The sequence below is a fragment of the Protopterus annectens genome, chromosome 5.part1, assembly GCF_019279795.1.
Source record: "Protopterus annectens isolate FY-2018-M chromosome 5.part1, PAN1.0, whole genome shotgun sequence".
NCBI classification, from domain to species: domain Eukaryota; kingdom Metazoa; phylum Chordata; order Ceratodontiformes; family Protopteridae; genus Protopterus; species Protopterus annectens.
The window spans coordinates 605,718,596-605,735,572 of NC_056736.1; the positions used below are offsets into that span (position 1 = coordinate 605,718,596).

Sequence of the window (16,977 nt, forward strand, 5' to 3'; positions counted from 1 at the left end):
TGAATGCATTGCAATTCAAAACTGACTTTTCAGACTGCCAAGTTATTTCCTAGGACAAGGTACTCCCTGTCACTGGGACCGGTCTTTGACAGGGTACCTTCCCCATTTTTAGAAAGACCCAGGTCTCCGTCCATATACTCCACTCGTTCTTCTAGAAGCCTAACAGAAGAGGATGTAGAGAGACTGGTGAAAAAGATTCTGTTAGAGCAGAGCCATATTGCTGTTACGTCGACCCCTACCCATCTAGCTCAGGAGATCTGTATGTCTACTATTTCTCCTTTACATGTTCCTCCTCTGACTCCTGTTGCTTCTGAGTTTTTGGATCCGAGGATAACCATAATCTCAGATCCAAGATTTTCTCCGAGAGATGTGGTCCCATCGGATCCAGAGAGCTCCAGGAGCCATAGTCTGCTTGTCAGATCTGAGATGCTGTATTTGACTCCAAAGCTTTCAGAGCCGTCTCTGCACCTTGGATCCTCAGCACTGGGCTGCTTGGGTCTGGCTTCCACCTCAGAGGCTTTGCCCTCTGAACAAGGGAGGCCTACGATTCAGAAGCTTGTCTTCTCAGATCCAATGTTCTCTGTCTCCCTCTCGCTCTTTCTCTCTCTTTCTCTCTCTCCCTGTCTGTCTCAGCCGCTCTGCATTCAAGGCTGCCAAAAGAGAATTTTCTGCCTCTACAGTTTTGACGGATGCATCCCCCTCGGATCCCAAGTCTTCTAACATGATGTCTCAGCACTTTCATCATCATCATCTTCCACAGGGACGGTCAGTACCAAAAACCCAGGCTCCCACCCAGGGAATTCTAATCTGCTCTTCTGATACCTCCCCAGAGCACCCCACTGAGGAGGTCCCTAAGAAGAGGACATGCAAGAGAAAACACTTAGACTCGCAGGAGTCGTCCATCAATGAAGGCACAAATTTCGATGAAGGCGAAGGGTCCCTACAATCACCTTCTGAAGTTGTCTCATTTGGAGACATCCCAGAAATTCTTAAACAATGAGGTGGTTTGACATGAAGCAACCCTGTGTCTGAGAAATCTATTCTCCTGCATACTTTTAGTACTGGATCCTCTACCTCCTGGGTGACTCATCTTGCTGATGAGCTCATTGACTTGATCTCACAGCAGGTATGGAAGGACCCTGACACCATAGAGCCCATTCCTTGTGGACCAGATGAGATAATGGCACCACCTTTGGATACACAGTTTTGGGGAAAGGGAATTCCTGTTGATGCCGTGGCCATTGCAGCAGCCACCAAGAAGGAACTAGATGAGGAAAGTTCCACTTTTCAACCAACAGGGAGTCGCAGGCAATGTTGGACAGATTGGGAAGCTTGTCTATGCTTCAGCGACCTTCGCTTTGAGGTCTCTGAACTGTTTGGCACACTTTACTATGCTCCACAGGGATTTGATCGAGGAATTATCAAATACCCTCTCGGGTGCTGTTTCTGATGTTCAGACATCTGTTACTTCCCAGCTGATGACCTTGCAGTCCATATCCATTCATTCATGAGGTTGATCTCACATGTATCAGAGGGAACCTCAAGGGCAAACAAGTTCAGGCATTTCCATAAGGAGACATGCTTGTCTGCGTGTTTGCACAGCCTTTCATGTCTTACTTTGTCAGTGCTCCTTTTGACGGAATGTTTTTATTTGGCCCCAAAGTAAAAAAGAAAAATTGTCCAGGTGTGAAAAAGATGAAAAGACCCTGTCTGCCATGGGCTTGCATTTTTTGACTCTTCAACAAACCCTTTTCTAGGAATCAACATGGTGGTAGAAAAAGAAGTCTGAGTCCTTTACAAGACACACGTGGAAGCGGTTCCCTCAGAGGCAGAAAAGGGAGCTCTAATGGAGGAAGATGCTCTTGTGGCAGAAGTGGCCCACAGAACCAGGGTTCCAGAGAATCGTTCTTTGCCAAACCCTACCAGCACTCCTGAAAGGAGGCCTGATTGTCCACCTCTGGAGACAGTCTGGGGATGATTATCTCTGCACCCGACAGCCTGGCTAGATATACCCAAAGATACTTTGGTGCAGAAGATTATTACCAGATAATACCCTTTTCCTTCTCACCTCTATCTCTAGAAAAATCCCTGCTGTCCCACCCAGTCAGAGGGAACAAGCAGCAAAAGCTACTAGAAAAGAATCATCCAAAAGATCCCACAAAACCAGGTAGAATCCAGAAGTTACTCGAGATAATTTTTGGTGCCAAAGAAAACAGGGGACTGGAGACCACTTCTGGATCTCTCCAAACTAAACAAGATGGTTCAAAGAACCAGGTTTCAGATGGTCACGGTTCAGTCCATTCTCCCCTTTATGAGGCAAGGATGACTGGATGTGCTGTATAGACCTTCAAGCTGCGTACTGTCATATGAAGATGAGCAAACAATCCAGAAGGTATTTGCGTTTCTAGCTAGGAGCTATTCATTATTGGTTCAGATTACCGCCCTTTGGACTCTAAACAGCCCCAGGATGTTTACCAAGTGCATGGTAGTAGTAGCAGCTCACCTGAGACTGCAAGTATTCCAAGTGTTTCCATATCTAGACGACTGTCTCATTACCGCTCTGACCAGGCATCAACTCATATATGCAACAGACCAGATTCTCCAGACCTGCTCTCTTCTGGAGATAACCATAAACTACAAGTCTCATCTGCAACCAACTCAGAGTTTATAGTTTATAGAAGCAGTTCTCAATACAGAAACAGCCATTGCTTCCCATCAATTATTGAGAGTTCGGACTATAAGATTTCAAGTCAAAAAGATAATCTGCAGCACCCACCTGGTCCTTCAGGCTCTGGGATTGATGGCACTAGCAATAACATTAGTACCACTTAAGTTTTATACAAGAATTTTTCAATGGATGTTAGCTGCTCAGTGGTCAATTCTTTATCAGCCTATGTTTTACCAGATGAGAATCGCTCACACCTGCAAGAAACATCTCAAGTGGTGGATTCAGTCAGACCAGGTTCTATAAGGTTGTCCGTTCATTCCCCCTCATCCCCTGGCCATAGGTAGCATGATGCTTCCCAGCTGGGGGGCATTATCTGGGGAAGACCGTCCAAGGCATCTAGTCTCTCGAGGAGGTCAGTTTTGCATATAAATGTCCTAGAGATGAGAGCAATGGTAGTTATGTTGCAGGCATTTCAGAAAGCTCTCCCTTTGGGGACATTTGCAGTACAGTCAGACAACGTCTGTCAACTTGTACATCAACAAACAAGGAGGAACCAAATCTTACATATTGTGCCGTGAAGCTCTGTGTGTGGCAGTGGGCAATCTCTTCCATCTGCTTTCTTTTAGCAACACGCATTCCAGGGAAGTCCAGTGTGATAGCAGACAAATTGAGGAGGTGCATTCTTTTTACCTCAGGAAAGGTCCCTCAACAAAAAGATTGCGAACATGATCTTCTGTTAATGGGGCTAGCCTTGTTGCAGTCTAGTCACATTCCTCCTGAACAACAAATGCAGCAGCTACTTTAGCCTAATCCCCCACAGAGGGAATCCCCGAGGGATGCTCGCTCTGCTTCATGATTGGTCCCCCGGTCTCCTTTATATATATATCCTCCCACTCCATTAATTCCCAAATTTTTTCAGAAAGCTACAAGAATGAAGAGCAAGGTAATCCTCATTGCCCCCTTACTGGCTTCTACTACTTTGGTTTCCCTTCCTTTGGCCTGACCTGATTCAACCATCTTGGTTTCTGGATCTGACTCCGGTCCTCCTATCTCACCCAACAGGCATGAGGCATCTAGACATAGCGAACCTCATGTTGGCTGCCTGGTTTCTCCAGTTCCATTAATAGCCAGACAACCTATGCTCATTTTTTTTTGTGTGTCATATTCTTATGTCCTCCCATAAACCGTCCACCAGGAAACTATGCTTCAGCAAATGGAAGGTGGTTGTTTTTTGGTCTCAGAAGCGTAATACTGAAACTTTCACAGCCCTCATTCATAATATCGTGGAATTTCTAGTGCATCTTTTTGAAAAAGAATCTAGTTCTTCTACTATTAATTTGAAATTGCTGCTAATTTTAATTTTTCTTTCTGGAGTAAATGGTTCTTCTACAGCGTCCCATAAGTTGAGCAAAGCATTTTTGAAAGGCACTCTACTCTTAAGGCCTTCCCCCTTTAAAGATCCTACTCCACCCTGGGACCCAAACGTTGTGCTGTAGTCTCTTACACAATCTCCTTTTGAACCCTCATCTACATGCAAACTCAAATATCTTTCATGGAAAACAATTTTCTTGGTAGTGGTAACCATTATCTCTGCCAGAAGAATTTCTGAAATCTAAGCATTGTGCTCAAAACCTGTTTTTCATAAAGACAGAGTAACTTTACGTACCAACAAGTTACTTTACGTACCAACCCATCATTTTATCCAAAGATGGTGTCAGAATCAAATATAAATCAATCTGTTCATTTGCCAGTATTCTTTCCCAAGTTTTATAACAAAGGAGGATACATGTTACATTTATTAGATGTTCATTGACAGTTGCGTTTTTACTTACATAGGACTAAAAACATCAGAAATTCTGACCAATTATTTGTTTCTTATACAGAACCAGCACTGGGTAAACCAGTTGCCAGAGTTATTCTTATCTAGCTGGATAACAAATTACATTTCTTTTGTGTAAAATAAATTGTGTATTGCACTGACAAAACCTGTTTGAGCCTATTCCACCAGTGTGTCCATGAATGACGTGTGCGCAGCAGCTACCTGGGTTACCTTTATTACTCATTGCAAATTAGATCTGGTCTCCAGAGGAAAGCTTCTTGGTTCTGTGTTGCTCAGGAACATCCTTCCTTGAGTCCGCCCTGGAAATTAGGTAGCTGGGTCATTTGAGGACAGAATGAAATTTGACATAATTATATACGTTACCATAGCATTCCATGTGTTTTGTCCATTTTCATTCTTCTTCAACTCCCCTCCCACCAACTCCCATCCTTAAAGCTTCTGGAAGAATGAGTGTTTAGAGGACCTGTATGTCCTTATTATTTACATAAACTCCAGGCATAGCTTCTCCAAGATATTTCCATCTTTTACTTTCTGCTAAGGCAGTAAACAAGATCTGAAGTAATTGGGATTGGTGCATTGTGGGTGAGGGAGAAGCTCAAGAGTTTTTGGTTGCCACGAGCTTTAGCAATGGCCAAGTCGGATCTGAGGGGTCAGATCCAAACCCATCAGTTGAGGAAAAATGAATATGGACAGCACAGATGGAGTGTTATGGTGAGTACATAACTTCTGTTTCTAAGTAGGTCATGTTTTGCAGAAAACATAATTGGAGACTTATTTTGTTTTTCTGTGTCTATATTTTAAAGGCTTGACAGCACCGAGATGGATCACAGTGAGAATGAAGAGTTCACAATGTTGGGTTCTCCGTTGTCAGGAAAAAGCATGGACAGGAGTGATGATTATACCTTGACACGGGTATGCGACATTCATTTTTTTTTTTTTTTTTTACAGAACACCCATAGTTCAAGGTGATACCATAAAGTTATCAAATTTGTATCCAAAGTTATGTTTTGAGCTGTATTTTTTTTATTTTGGAGGGGGTCCTTCCAAAATGGCAAGTCATGTTTGTAACCATTTAATCTGAAGTAGGAGAATTCATTTGTCAGCAACCTGTGGGTATGGATCCGATATCGAATCCGAACCGGCAAGGTTTATCCAGCTATGGATCCGAGCTCCTAGCTCCTCCCTTCACCCATAATGCCCTGCTTCTCCCTACATGACCTCAGATCGAGTTTGCTAATTTTTGTTAAATTGGTTAATTTTGTAGTACCCTTCCTTCGCTGGTACGTAGGTTGTGTGCGTGTGGATTCTTTGGGGCCTTCTGTGTGAGTGGTTTGTTAACTTTCTTGTTAACTTTTTTTTTTGTTTAAAAAAAAAAAAAAAAAAAAAAAAGTAAAGTAGAAAATGTCTGAGGCCCCAAAGGCAATCTTTTCAAAATGCTCCGAGTGTGGCCATAAGCTATCCCCTGCTGATGGCCACACTCGGTGCGTTCGATGCCTTGGGGTTTGAACACCTCACCTCTGGGTGTTCAATCTGTGCAGGGTTCAACCCCAGGGCATTGAAGGAGTGGAGGTCGAAGCTGGTCTTGGCGGGACTCTTGCCCCCGGACTCGGCTTCGGCCTCCGCCCCGTTGGTAGTTACCGCTCCGGCGGTTCCTGCCTTACCTGTTCCCCCTCCTCCTCCCGGGATTCAAACTCCCTCTATGGGTTCGGAGGAGAGGGAAGCCAGGAAGAAGGACCGGAGAGAGAAGCACCACAAGCGGCGGGCCGAGACCTCCGTCTCTGCCCCGCCGGCTAAGCGGGCTTCTCCTCCGGCCTCTCTGGCTGCTGGCTCTCCTCCTCCTCGGCTCCGGTCCCCAGCCTTTTCACCGGGGCCTGAGGAGGAGGAGACCTGATCTCCTTCGAGGCTATCAAGGCAGTACTCAAGGCCTACCTCGGTAGCCTCATCGAGGTCTACCTATAGCCTCTCCGACGCTGATCTGGACCAGATGATGCGAAGGTTCATCCAGGCCCAGATGCAGATGGGAGTGCTCCTGCCTCCCCCCTCCCTCCTAGGGGGGGAGCTCGACCCCTTTTTTCAAGCCCATAGCTCCTTCTCCGACCCACTACCCGGGCTCGGAGCCGGGCAGCTTTGGAGCCGGGGGTGGGTCGGCGCCGATAGTACTAGGTACTTCGGATCCGACCCTGCCCTCGAGTGTGTCGGATCCGACCTCTCGGAGCCTTGGCCCGAGCTTCGGATCTGAGGGACTCAGTGTGCCTTCGGCGCCGTCCGTGTCGGAGCGCACTGGTCCCTCGGATCCGAGGGGCTCGGCGCCGGCTCCGATCCACTCCTCGGATCCGAGGGGGAGCTGACTGTCGGATCCTTTGGTCGAGGCCGGCTCCCCTTCGGCTTTTGATGTAGTGGAGAGGGCTCTGTTGAGGGCATCCGGACCCCCGGCCCTTGCTTCGGCTCCGTCCCGCACTCCATCTGCTCTTGGTCAGCCTTCCGTCACCCGGCCACTGGGACAGCCCGTTTCACTGCCCCAAGCAGTTCCTTTGGAACTGGACACCGCTTGCGAGGGCTCCTCGGACAGCCCCCCCGAGGAAGCACCTCGCAAGCACACGTGTAAGAGGAGGCACATAGACTCCCCCGAGTCTTTAACTGAAGACACGGACTTGGAGGAAGGGGAAGGCTCCCCAAGATCACCCCCCGAGGATGTCTCCTTTGGAGACATCATGGAAATGCTTCGTATAAGAGGTGGGTGGTCTGCCCCAAAGTCTTCCTTAGACGAGTCCGTGTTCTTGGAGGCATTTGAAGCGGGCCCGTCTACCTCTTGGATGTCCCGTCCTGCCGACCCCCTGGTGGACCTCATTACCACCAGGGCGTGGAAGGAACCGGACACCGTGGAGCCAATCCCCAAGAGGCCGGACAGGATTCTTAGCCCCCTTTGCTGACCGTGCCCACTGGAGCAAGGGACCCCCGGTAGATGCCATGTTGACGGCAGCAGCCACTAAGAGGGAACTTGCTCAAGAGAGTCCCTCAGTTCACCCTCCGAGCAAGGAGTCTTGGATGATGGACCGCTTGGGGAAGCGAATGTTTAGTTCAGCGACCTTCTCAGTGAGGGCGCTCAACTGACTGGCACATGTCATTAGGATGCAGCGCGATCTTATCAAAGAATACGCTGCATCCCCCCCAGAGTCCATGTCGGAGGAGGCCAAACTTTTGCACTCCACCCGTATGGCCACTCTTCGTTCCGTGACCAATACCTCTATGCGGTTACTTTCCCATGCTACCGAGGGAGCCGCTAGAGCTGCAGGAGTAGGCCTAGTCATGAGACGCCAGGCCTGGCTCCGCCATTGCGATTTCACGGAGCCCTTCAAGGCGTCATTCGCGAACGCCACCTTTGACGGTTCTGCCCTTTTTGGCAAGACTGTTCGTGACACCTTGGTCCAGAGCGAGAATGACGGGAAGACGCTGTCTGCCGTGGGAGTCCGCTTCTCTGTGCCCCAGAGGTCCTACTCTAGGAACCAAAAGGGCCAGAAGAAGATGTGGTTCCGGAAGTCGCAGCAATCCCAACCCGCTCCGGACATCCAGTCCTTCCGTGGCAGAGGAGGACAGGGAGGACGCCACCCCAGAGGCAGAGATGCTCCCAGGAATTTTGGGTTCAGAGAACCTTTCTCTGAACGGCCCACGCAGCAACCCTGAGGGGTTGCCCGACTGCTCCACTCTGGAGGCAGTCAGGGGACGTTTTTCGGAGCACCTAGCGGCATGGGAGTCCATAACATCAGACCGCTGGGTCCTCCGGATTATATCCAGAGGATATAAAATCCCATTTCTTCACGTCCCAAAACTAAAATCCCTCCCCGATGTTCCACCCGATCAGAGGGAGGCCGCTTCAGCAGAAATTGGCTATCTGCTGAGGAAAAGAGCCATCCAGCCCGTCCCCCCAGACCAGATCGGATCAGGGTTCTACTCCAGGTTCTTTTTAGTGCCAAAAAAGACGGGGGACCTAAGACCCATTCTGGACCTGTCCCTATTAAACCTGGCAGTTCCCAAGGAGAAGTTCCGGATGGTCACTTTACAATCCATCCTCTCCTTTCTGGGAGAGAATCACTGGATGTGCTCTATAGACCTCAAGGATGCGTACTACCACATACTAATGGACAGACGGTCCAGGAGGTTTCTTCGCTTCCGGCTGGGAGCCAGTCACTACCAGTTCAGGGTCCTCCCTTTGGTCTCACCACAGCCCCCAGGGTGTTCACCAAAGTGTTAGCAGTGGTTGCGGCCCACCTGAGGCTTCAGGGGGTGCAGGTCTTTCCGTACCTGGACGACTGGCTTCTCACCGCCCCAACAAGGCATCTACTATCCTTGGCAAGAGACTCTTTTCTTCACCTAGCTCCCTGACTAGGCATCACAGTAAACGTAGGAAAGTCCAACCTGGTCCCTACTCAGTTGATAGAATTCATAGGAGCCAGGTTAGACACGAGGAAGTTAAGGGTCTTTCTCACAACCGACAGAGTTCAGAATCTGCAACTCCAGGTGCGGGCCATCCACCACTCCAGCTCGGTTCTGGCGGAATTGGTCCTGAGGGCACTAGGGTCTATGGCGGCAGCGATTTCTCTTCTCCCACTCGCCCTCTTGAACATGCGGGTACTTCAGTGGACGCTTCTAGTACAATGGTCATATCTTTCTCTCCCCCTGCATCACCCCATTGCGATCAGCAAGGCTTGCAAGCGGTCTCTTTTGTGGTGGCTCCATTTCACGGATCTCCATGGAGGCCGCCCCTTTTGTGCATCTCCCCCTCTTGCCACAGTGACCATGGACGCCTCCCGCCTCAGGTGGGGGGGGGGGCATTCTGAGGGCCGGACGGTCCAAGGCACGTGGAATGACTCAGAGACTTCCCTGCATATCAGTGTTCTGGAGATGAGGGCGGTGCTCTTGGCGTTGCAAGCACTTCAAGCCTTTCTTCCCCTGGGAACAATTGCGATTCAGTCAGACAACATGTCGGTGGTCTGGTACATCAACAAACAGGGGGGAACCAGGTCTTACCCTTTATGTCGAGAAGCCATGAGAGTGTGGCAATGGGCGATCTCCACCAACCGCTTTCTCATCGCAACGCATATTCCGGGTCGGTCCAACGTCCTTGCGGACAAGCTCAGTCGCACCATTCTCTCGCCGTACGAGTGGTATCTCAATGCTCAAGTAGCGAAACGTATCTTTGCATAGTGGGGAACTCCTTGTTGCGATCTCTTTGCTTCTCCCTTAAACACCAAGTGCGACAGTTTTTTCGCTCTAATCCCACCTCCAGGGAATTCTCCGAGAGACACTCTGGTGCATGCTTGGCCTCCCAGTCTTCTTTACGCATACCCCCCTCTGCCTCTGATGCTCCAGGTGCTTCAGAAAGCCTCTCGGTTGGGGTGCAGAATGATCCTCATAGCTCCATTCTGGCCTCGACAGATCTGGTTCCCTTACCTAAGGTCTCATTCAGTGAATCCACCTTGGATTCTAGATCCCATTCCGGATCTGATATCACACCCATCGAACCTACCAACTCCGAACCTGGACAACTTGAAGCGGACTGCTTGGCTGCTCCAGTTCCACTCCTAATCAGGACTCCCGGTATCTCGTCCCCAGTTAAGGCCATTCTGGTAGCGGCTCATAAACCCTCTACCAGAAAAATTTACCGCAGTAAATGGAAGCGCTTCTCCATTTGGGCGGAGTGGCAAGGTCTAGATCCCTTCACAGTTCCCCTTCCTTTGGTTCTAGACTTCCTTACTACTCTCTTTAATGATGGCGCCAGTAGTTCCACGGTCAAAGTTCAGCTAGCGGCCATTTCTCATTACCATGTTGGTCATGACTCTGGGCCTCTTATGTCTGCCAAGTTATGTAAAATCTTCCTAAAAGGCACCTTTCTGCTTAGACCCCCTGTCAAGGAGACGGTTCCACCGTGGGATCTTTCTTTGGTTCTTCAGGCCTTGACCGCTCCCCCCTTCGAGCCTGCGGCCACAGTAGATCTAAAATTCTTGTCTCTTAAGACTGCATTTTTAGTAGCCATTACTTCAGCTAAGAGAGTTTCTGAACTGCAAGCCCTGTCCATGAAACCGCCTTACTTGGTCTTCCATCCGGACTGGGTGTGCCTCAGGATCAATCCCTCCTTTCTTCCTAAGGTAGCTTCAGAAGCAAACATTAATCAGTCCATCAACCTCCCTGTTTTCTTTCTTAAATATCAGAACAAAGGTGAATACAAGCTGCATTCCTTGGATGTTCACAGGCAGCTTCGTTTTAATCTTAACAGGACAGCTGGTCATAGGCAATCCGACCAATTGTTCATTTACTTTGCCAAATTCAATCTGGGTAAACCAATTTCCAAAGTCTCCTTGTCACGCTGGATTTCCCAGTGTATCCTATTAGCTTACCAAGCTTCTGGGAGGTCCGCACCGGAGGGAGTCCATGCTCATTCAACCCGGTCTGTTTCTACCTCAGCGGCCTTTAAGGCTAGGGTTCCTCTGGATGACATTTGTTCAGCAGCCACTTGGACTTCATCTCATACCTTTATTTCTCATTACAAGCTGGATATCACGTCTAGAGGTAGAGCATCCTTTGGCTCCGTGGTGCTCTGGAATATCCTTCCATGATGGCCGCCCAAGACTCAGGTAGCTGGGGACTCTGTCCCACAGGTTGCTGACAAATGAATTCTCCTACTTCAGATTTAGAAGTTATGTACTTAACATAACGTTCCATCTGAGTAGGTGGATTCATTTGTCTGCAACCATCCCGCCCTCCTATTCCCCTGGCCTTGTCAGTTTCCTGCATAGGATGTGTTACCCTTTGGTTAGGGTATTTGGTACAGGGCAAACTTGATCTGAGGTCATGTAGGGAGAGCAGGGCATTATGGGTGAGGGGAGGAACTAGGAGCTCGGATCCATAGCTGGATAAACCATGCTGGTTCGGATCCGATATCGGATCCATACCCACAGGTTGCAGACAAATGAATCCACCTACTCAGATGGAACGTTATGGTAAGTACATAACTTCTAATTATACATAAGTGTTCATTAGATTTTGCCAGTGTCACTAGCAAGGGAACAGCTTCTTCAAAGCTGCCCTTCAACTTCCTTCAGTTTTTTTTCTCTGTCCTTTATGAAAAGTAGGGTTAGAGCTAGTGTTCCTGTTTTTCGTGAGTAGATTATAAGAACAATTCTATTCTCCTGTATATGTTAAAAGGATCAGCAACCACAATGGTCATTCAGTTTGGGAGTTATGACCCTTGAGTCCTGCTCTTTCTCAGAAGACTCAGAGCAGTTAATTGTATAGAAAAAATGCCAAAAGTAAAAATTGCTAGTCTTTGTTATTCTCCAGAAAGAAACAACACTTTCACATTCTTTCAAATGTTTTTGTAGAGTACATCAAGGTAGGTCATAGAGAAGCCACCATGTGTCTACAAGTTGCCTCTCACAAACAGTCAAAAGCCTATATTGTCAGCAGCTAGGTCAGTTTTCACTGTGTCCTTGTTCTTTCCATGATGGATATTCTGGCCTACTGCTTTCATCTGGATGATGGAGTTAGCTTTTGAAAAGTTTTGAGATTTTCCACATAGACTTCATTTTGGCTAATTGAGTCGTACTCAAACGTCGATGTGTTTGCATTGGCTTATGATACTGTTTCTTATCCTGTCTGATTGAACTCACCCCATATTAAAGTAAGTGCGCCCTCATCAGAGGACTCTTTGTCTGCCAATAAGGTATGATAATTATTTCATTCTGTTACAGGGTGATTTGAGTCTATAGCCTCTAAAGCTGCTTACAAGAAGATTATTTGACAGGCATATTCTGTGTAGGTGTTATCAGGAGAGAACCATCTTCTTTTTCTTTGGATCCTCTGTTGGGGAGGAACAAAATGAGTGGCAGGTGCATGCCCCTTCCCCAGTCACTGTTTAATCTTTGGAAACTCTGCAGTTTAAGAGTGGGTATTCCCAGCACCAAGGTATATTCTGTGTAGAGGATGATTGTTCAGTAACATCTTTCGAGTCCTGTAGAGAAGTCAAGTGGTCCCAAGTTGTTAGCCATGATAAAGCTCAGAGCTGATACCTGTGACACATCAACCTCCTAGAGTCTTTGCCCAGTATGATAACCTGCTTTAATTCCTGTCTAAAGAAAACACTGAAGTCTGTATGGAAAATACTAGAGAGAGTGCAACCTTTACCACTGCTTAGTGTTCTTTTTTTCTGGTACAGTATCCTGTATCTGTAGTCTTACAAGTTGCACCTGAAGGAATCATGTCAGTTTATCGATTACTATTCTATTGAGTACTGATCGATTTAAAAAAAAATGGCAAAAAATGTTTGGCAAACCTCTGAAATAAGATCCCCCCCCCCCTCTGCAGGGAGCATGCCTTCCTCCCTCCTGCACCCCCCCACCCACCCATCACACACACACACACTTTTTATCAGTTAAGACGTTTGGCTAAGGTGAAGCCTTTTTTGTCTAGGAGTGATCTCGAAACTGTGGTGCATGCTTTTATAACCTCACGTTTAGATTATTGTAACTCCATTTTATTTGGAGTGAGTCAGGGTGCCTTATATCGCCTACAGCTTGTTCAAAATGCTGCTGGGAAATTTTTGGAAGGCAAACGTAAATTTGATCATGCTATGCCTATATTGGCAGCTTTACATTGGTTACCTGTTTTTTATAGAATTCATTTTAAAATTTTGTTATTGGTATTTAAAGCCCTAAATGGGTTGACCCCAATTTATTTATCAGAGATGTTGCATCCTTATGTTCCTGCTTGGGCACTTCGCTCAGAAGATTTGTCTTTGCTTGAGGTCCCAAGGTCACGATTAAAGACGAGGGGAGACAGAGCTTTTGCTGTCGCAGCTCCAAAACTTTGGAATGAGCTTCCACTTTACATTCGGCAGTCTTCTTCAGTGGCAGTTTTTAAATTAAATCTTAAAACTTATTTTTATGATTTGGCTTTTAGTAATGTATGTTGATTGTATTTGTATCTTATTTTTTTGTATTTTTTGTAAAGCACTTTGGTGGCATATTATGTCTGTAAGGTGCTATATAAATAAAATTTGACTTGACACACACACACACACACACACACACACACACACACACACACACACACACACACTCTTCAAGGTCATGTAAACATACTCCGTGGTCAGACAACAGTGGAGAAAAGAGAAAACTCCATTGTCAGTGAAAGTTGTTTGGACTGTAATTATTCAATTTATTATCAGATGCTAAAATGGTTATTAACCATCTTGCTCCCACACAGGAAATGGAAGTGACTGAATGATTTGTCTCCTGACTGAGTACAGGAGGCAAGATCATTGGAGTAAAAAGATATTTTTTAGCCTTTACTTTGTGAGTGCTTATATATAATTCATTGAGCATCATGACATGAAATTTCTTCTCTCTCTCTAAAAACTTGGAGTTCATGGTTTAATGTTTAGGGCATGCTGTCAAGCTTCCTTTCTAGCCTTTCTCAAGCTAACATGACTGCAGTATTCAGCTTGCAGTCAATCTAATGTCATCTCTTCCACAACGGATGGGTTATCAGAATCGGTCGTCAGCCACTCTCAGACTTTGGATTCAGCGCTCAAGCTCCTTTCCTTTACCATTAACCCCCTGCAAGTAGAGAGGTACCTTAGATCTTGTTTGCCATTCAGTTGCTGTGGACATGGACTCCCCTACTCAGGCTTGTTGGGTAGATAAGTGAGAATTTTTGTGGTGATTTGTCATTTTCTCTTTCTTTGAGTCTTCTGCAATTCTTTAGAGTTTCCCTTACCTTTTAAAAATTATATAAAAGTGTGCTTGTAGATACAGTTCCTTGTTTCCCCTTCTTACGTTGCCTTTTGATATATTTCTTATAACTGTAGTTGTTATGGATAGCTGGAAGTTTGGCATTTAGTATGTTGGTTTAGTTACACAGTTTTTCTAGTTAAGGTGTTTGGTGGATTGTGGTTGCCATTGGATAGATATATGTTTGTTTCTTGTCAGGGTACAGTACTTTTTTTCATGATGATGTCCTTCATGGATGCATCTGCAGTCATAACAAATGGGTTGTCCTGTCATCAGGCAGCCCTTCGGTTGGCCGGATTCCAAAGTCTGGGTCCGGCTTCGGCTGATGTCGCACTTCACCCGACGTCATCTCTGCTGGTCTTCGGGTATAAAGGCATCAACCGACGCCATTTTCCTCAGTCTTTCTTGCCGCGTGGCGCCCGAAGCAGAAGCTGTTCGCAAGTGCCGGTCGGTCAGATCCAGAGATTACTACTACCGAATACTACTTCGAAGACTTCTAAAAAGCTAAGTACCCGTTGGGGACTCTTTCTTGCCTCAGCCGATGTCAGAAAAAGTCAATAACTGTTTAACTTGTGGGAAACAAATACCTCATAAAGATTTCCACTCTTACTGTCTGCCTTGCTTAGGCCCAGACCACGGCGTAGCAGCCTGTTCGCCTGTGCTTCCTTCAACCGACGAACGCTTAGGCGTCGGTCGGAGTTTGCTGAACAGTTTTTCGGCTCAGATTTTGCGTACATTATGCCGTCGGATCCTCCGACTACCCAAATTGTTAAAACGCAAAGAAAAGACCGACACTCGCGGTCCGCGGTTTTGGCGAAACCACGGTTAAGCAAGCGCGAGTGTCTCGGTTTCGGCGAAACCGAGAAAACCCGGTCAATCTTCAGCCGAATCCATGACTACTACTGAGGCTCCTGCTACCTTAGTCGAATCGGCCTCAGAAATTTTGCCTACAACTGTGGTTCCTAGTGATTTATCAGACACCATCCCTTTGGATGTCTCTACCCCAGCACGTGGTGCTGCTAGGCCTCCTGCAGCCATGTCTATTAAGGCCTTTGCCAAGGCTAAAGCAGCCAAATCTGTTAAATCAGTGCCTGTTAAGCCCCCCTCACACGGGCCCACTTCAAGTTCACAAATGCTTACTCTGGCAGAAGATTTAATATCCTTAATTAGGGGATCCCAATCTCACCCAGACAGGGCCTCTCAGCCCCAGAAAAGAGACCTAGAGCAGAGCCCCGAGCCAGTGTCCTCTGATGATTCTGCGGATGACTCAGACATTACAGACCAGCCAGAGGCTCCTTTTTCTACTTATGAAGATTCCGATGCTGAAGAATCCATTCCAGCTGCCTCTCCACCAGAGGAATTTTCCTTTGGGGAAACCTTACATGCCATGAGAGAACAATTCCAATGGCAGGGACAAGATTTCTCAGATTCAAGGAAAAGGCTTAGGACTTTTCTGCACTTACCACAACATAGGCCCTAAGCTATACCTCCTGTACTGCCTGTTGTGGATGATGCATTTAATGATGTTTGCACTGCTCCTTTACCTCCAGCCCCTGCCAAGCCAGATAGATTTTACAGGGTGCCAGACACTCATCACCACCTATACAAGGCCCCACTTGCAGATCCCGAAACTATATCCCAGGGGCCTAAGGCAGTAGCCTCGACCACAGCAAAAAACCCTATTCCTTCTGAAAGGGAATCCAGGTCCTTAGAGAGATGGGGGAAAAAAGTTTACACCTCTGCTACTCTCTCAGCTAGAGCTTTAAACTGTCAGTTTCATATGATCCAATACCAAGAGTTTATGCTTGATCAGTTAACTAAAAAACTGTCCTCTGATGAATCCTTAGATAAGAAATATGTATTAGAAATGGTGAATAACATCCAACAAGTTAGTAACCATTCCTTAAAATGTGGCTATGATGCACTGGAGGCTTCATTTAGATCAGCCATGACTGGCACAGTGATAAGAAGGCATGCATGGTTGAAAGAACAGGTCTTACGGATCATGTTAAAGCAAAGCTGTTAGATGCTCCTATGGATAAGGCCAGTCTATTTGGTACACCTGCCCAGCAAGTAATGAAGAAAATGGAAGAAAAGGCAAAATCTGTACAAACAGTTAAAGATTTCTTACAGGTTCAGCCCCAAGGTTTAGCAGGAACTGGCCTGCCAAAAATTGGTCCTTTCCAGACTCCACAAAATCCCAAAGGGGCAGGAATAGACGCTCTAGAGGCAGAAATAAATCCAGAGGAGGTGCCTACAGAGGACGACAGTGGCAAGGCAATAACCGAGGCACAGACACAACCACTGCAACAGGACAATCACAGTGACTTGGCTCTGACACCGCCTACCAGGGAGCAAATAGCAGCACCTTTAGGCGGAAAGTTAGCCTTATTTTCGAAAAATTGGCACTATATCACAAAAGACAAGTGGATTTTGCAAACCATAGACCAAGGCTACCGGTTCCACTTCAACACCTTACCAGTAAAAAGAGGAATGCCAAACCTACCTCGAAATCAAAAATAGAAGCTCTACAGCAGATAGCGAAATTAACAAGGATGAGAGCTGTGGAAAGAGTACCAATAACAGAACAGGGCAAAGGATTCTACTCCAGACTCTTCCTAGTACCAAGAAGAGAAAAGTTGGAGACCTATTCTCGACCTGTCCGTCTTAAACACATACATCAT

General features: G+C 46.8%; 1 protein-coding gene across 2 annotated transcripts in view; it reads left to right on the forward strand.

The window, feature by feature from the left end:
- PDS5B (PDS5 cohesin associated factor B) overlaps positions 1–16,977 on the forward strand; it is a 3,703,643-nt gene that overhangs the window by 3,218,009 nt on the left and 468,657 nt on the right. For both annotated transcript variants that reach the window (XM_044073218.1, XM_044073219.1), the window contains exon 31: positions 5,312–5,420. In XM_044073218.1, coding sequence (XP_043929153.1) covers positions 5,312–5,420 — 109 coding nt within the window. The remainder of the gene's footprint in view (positions 1–5,311; positions 5,421–16,977) is intronic.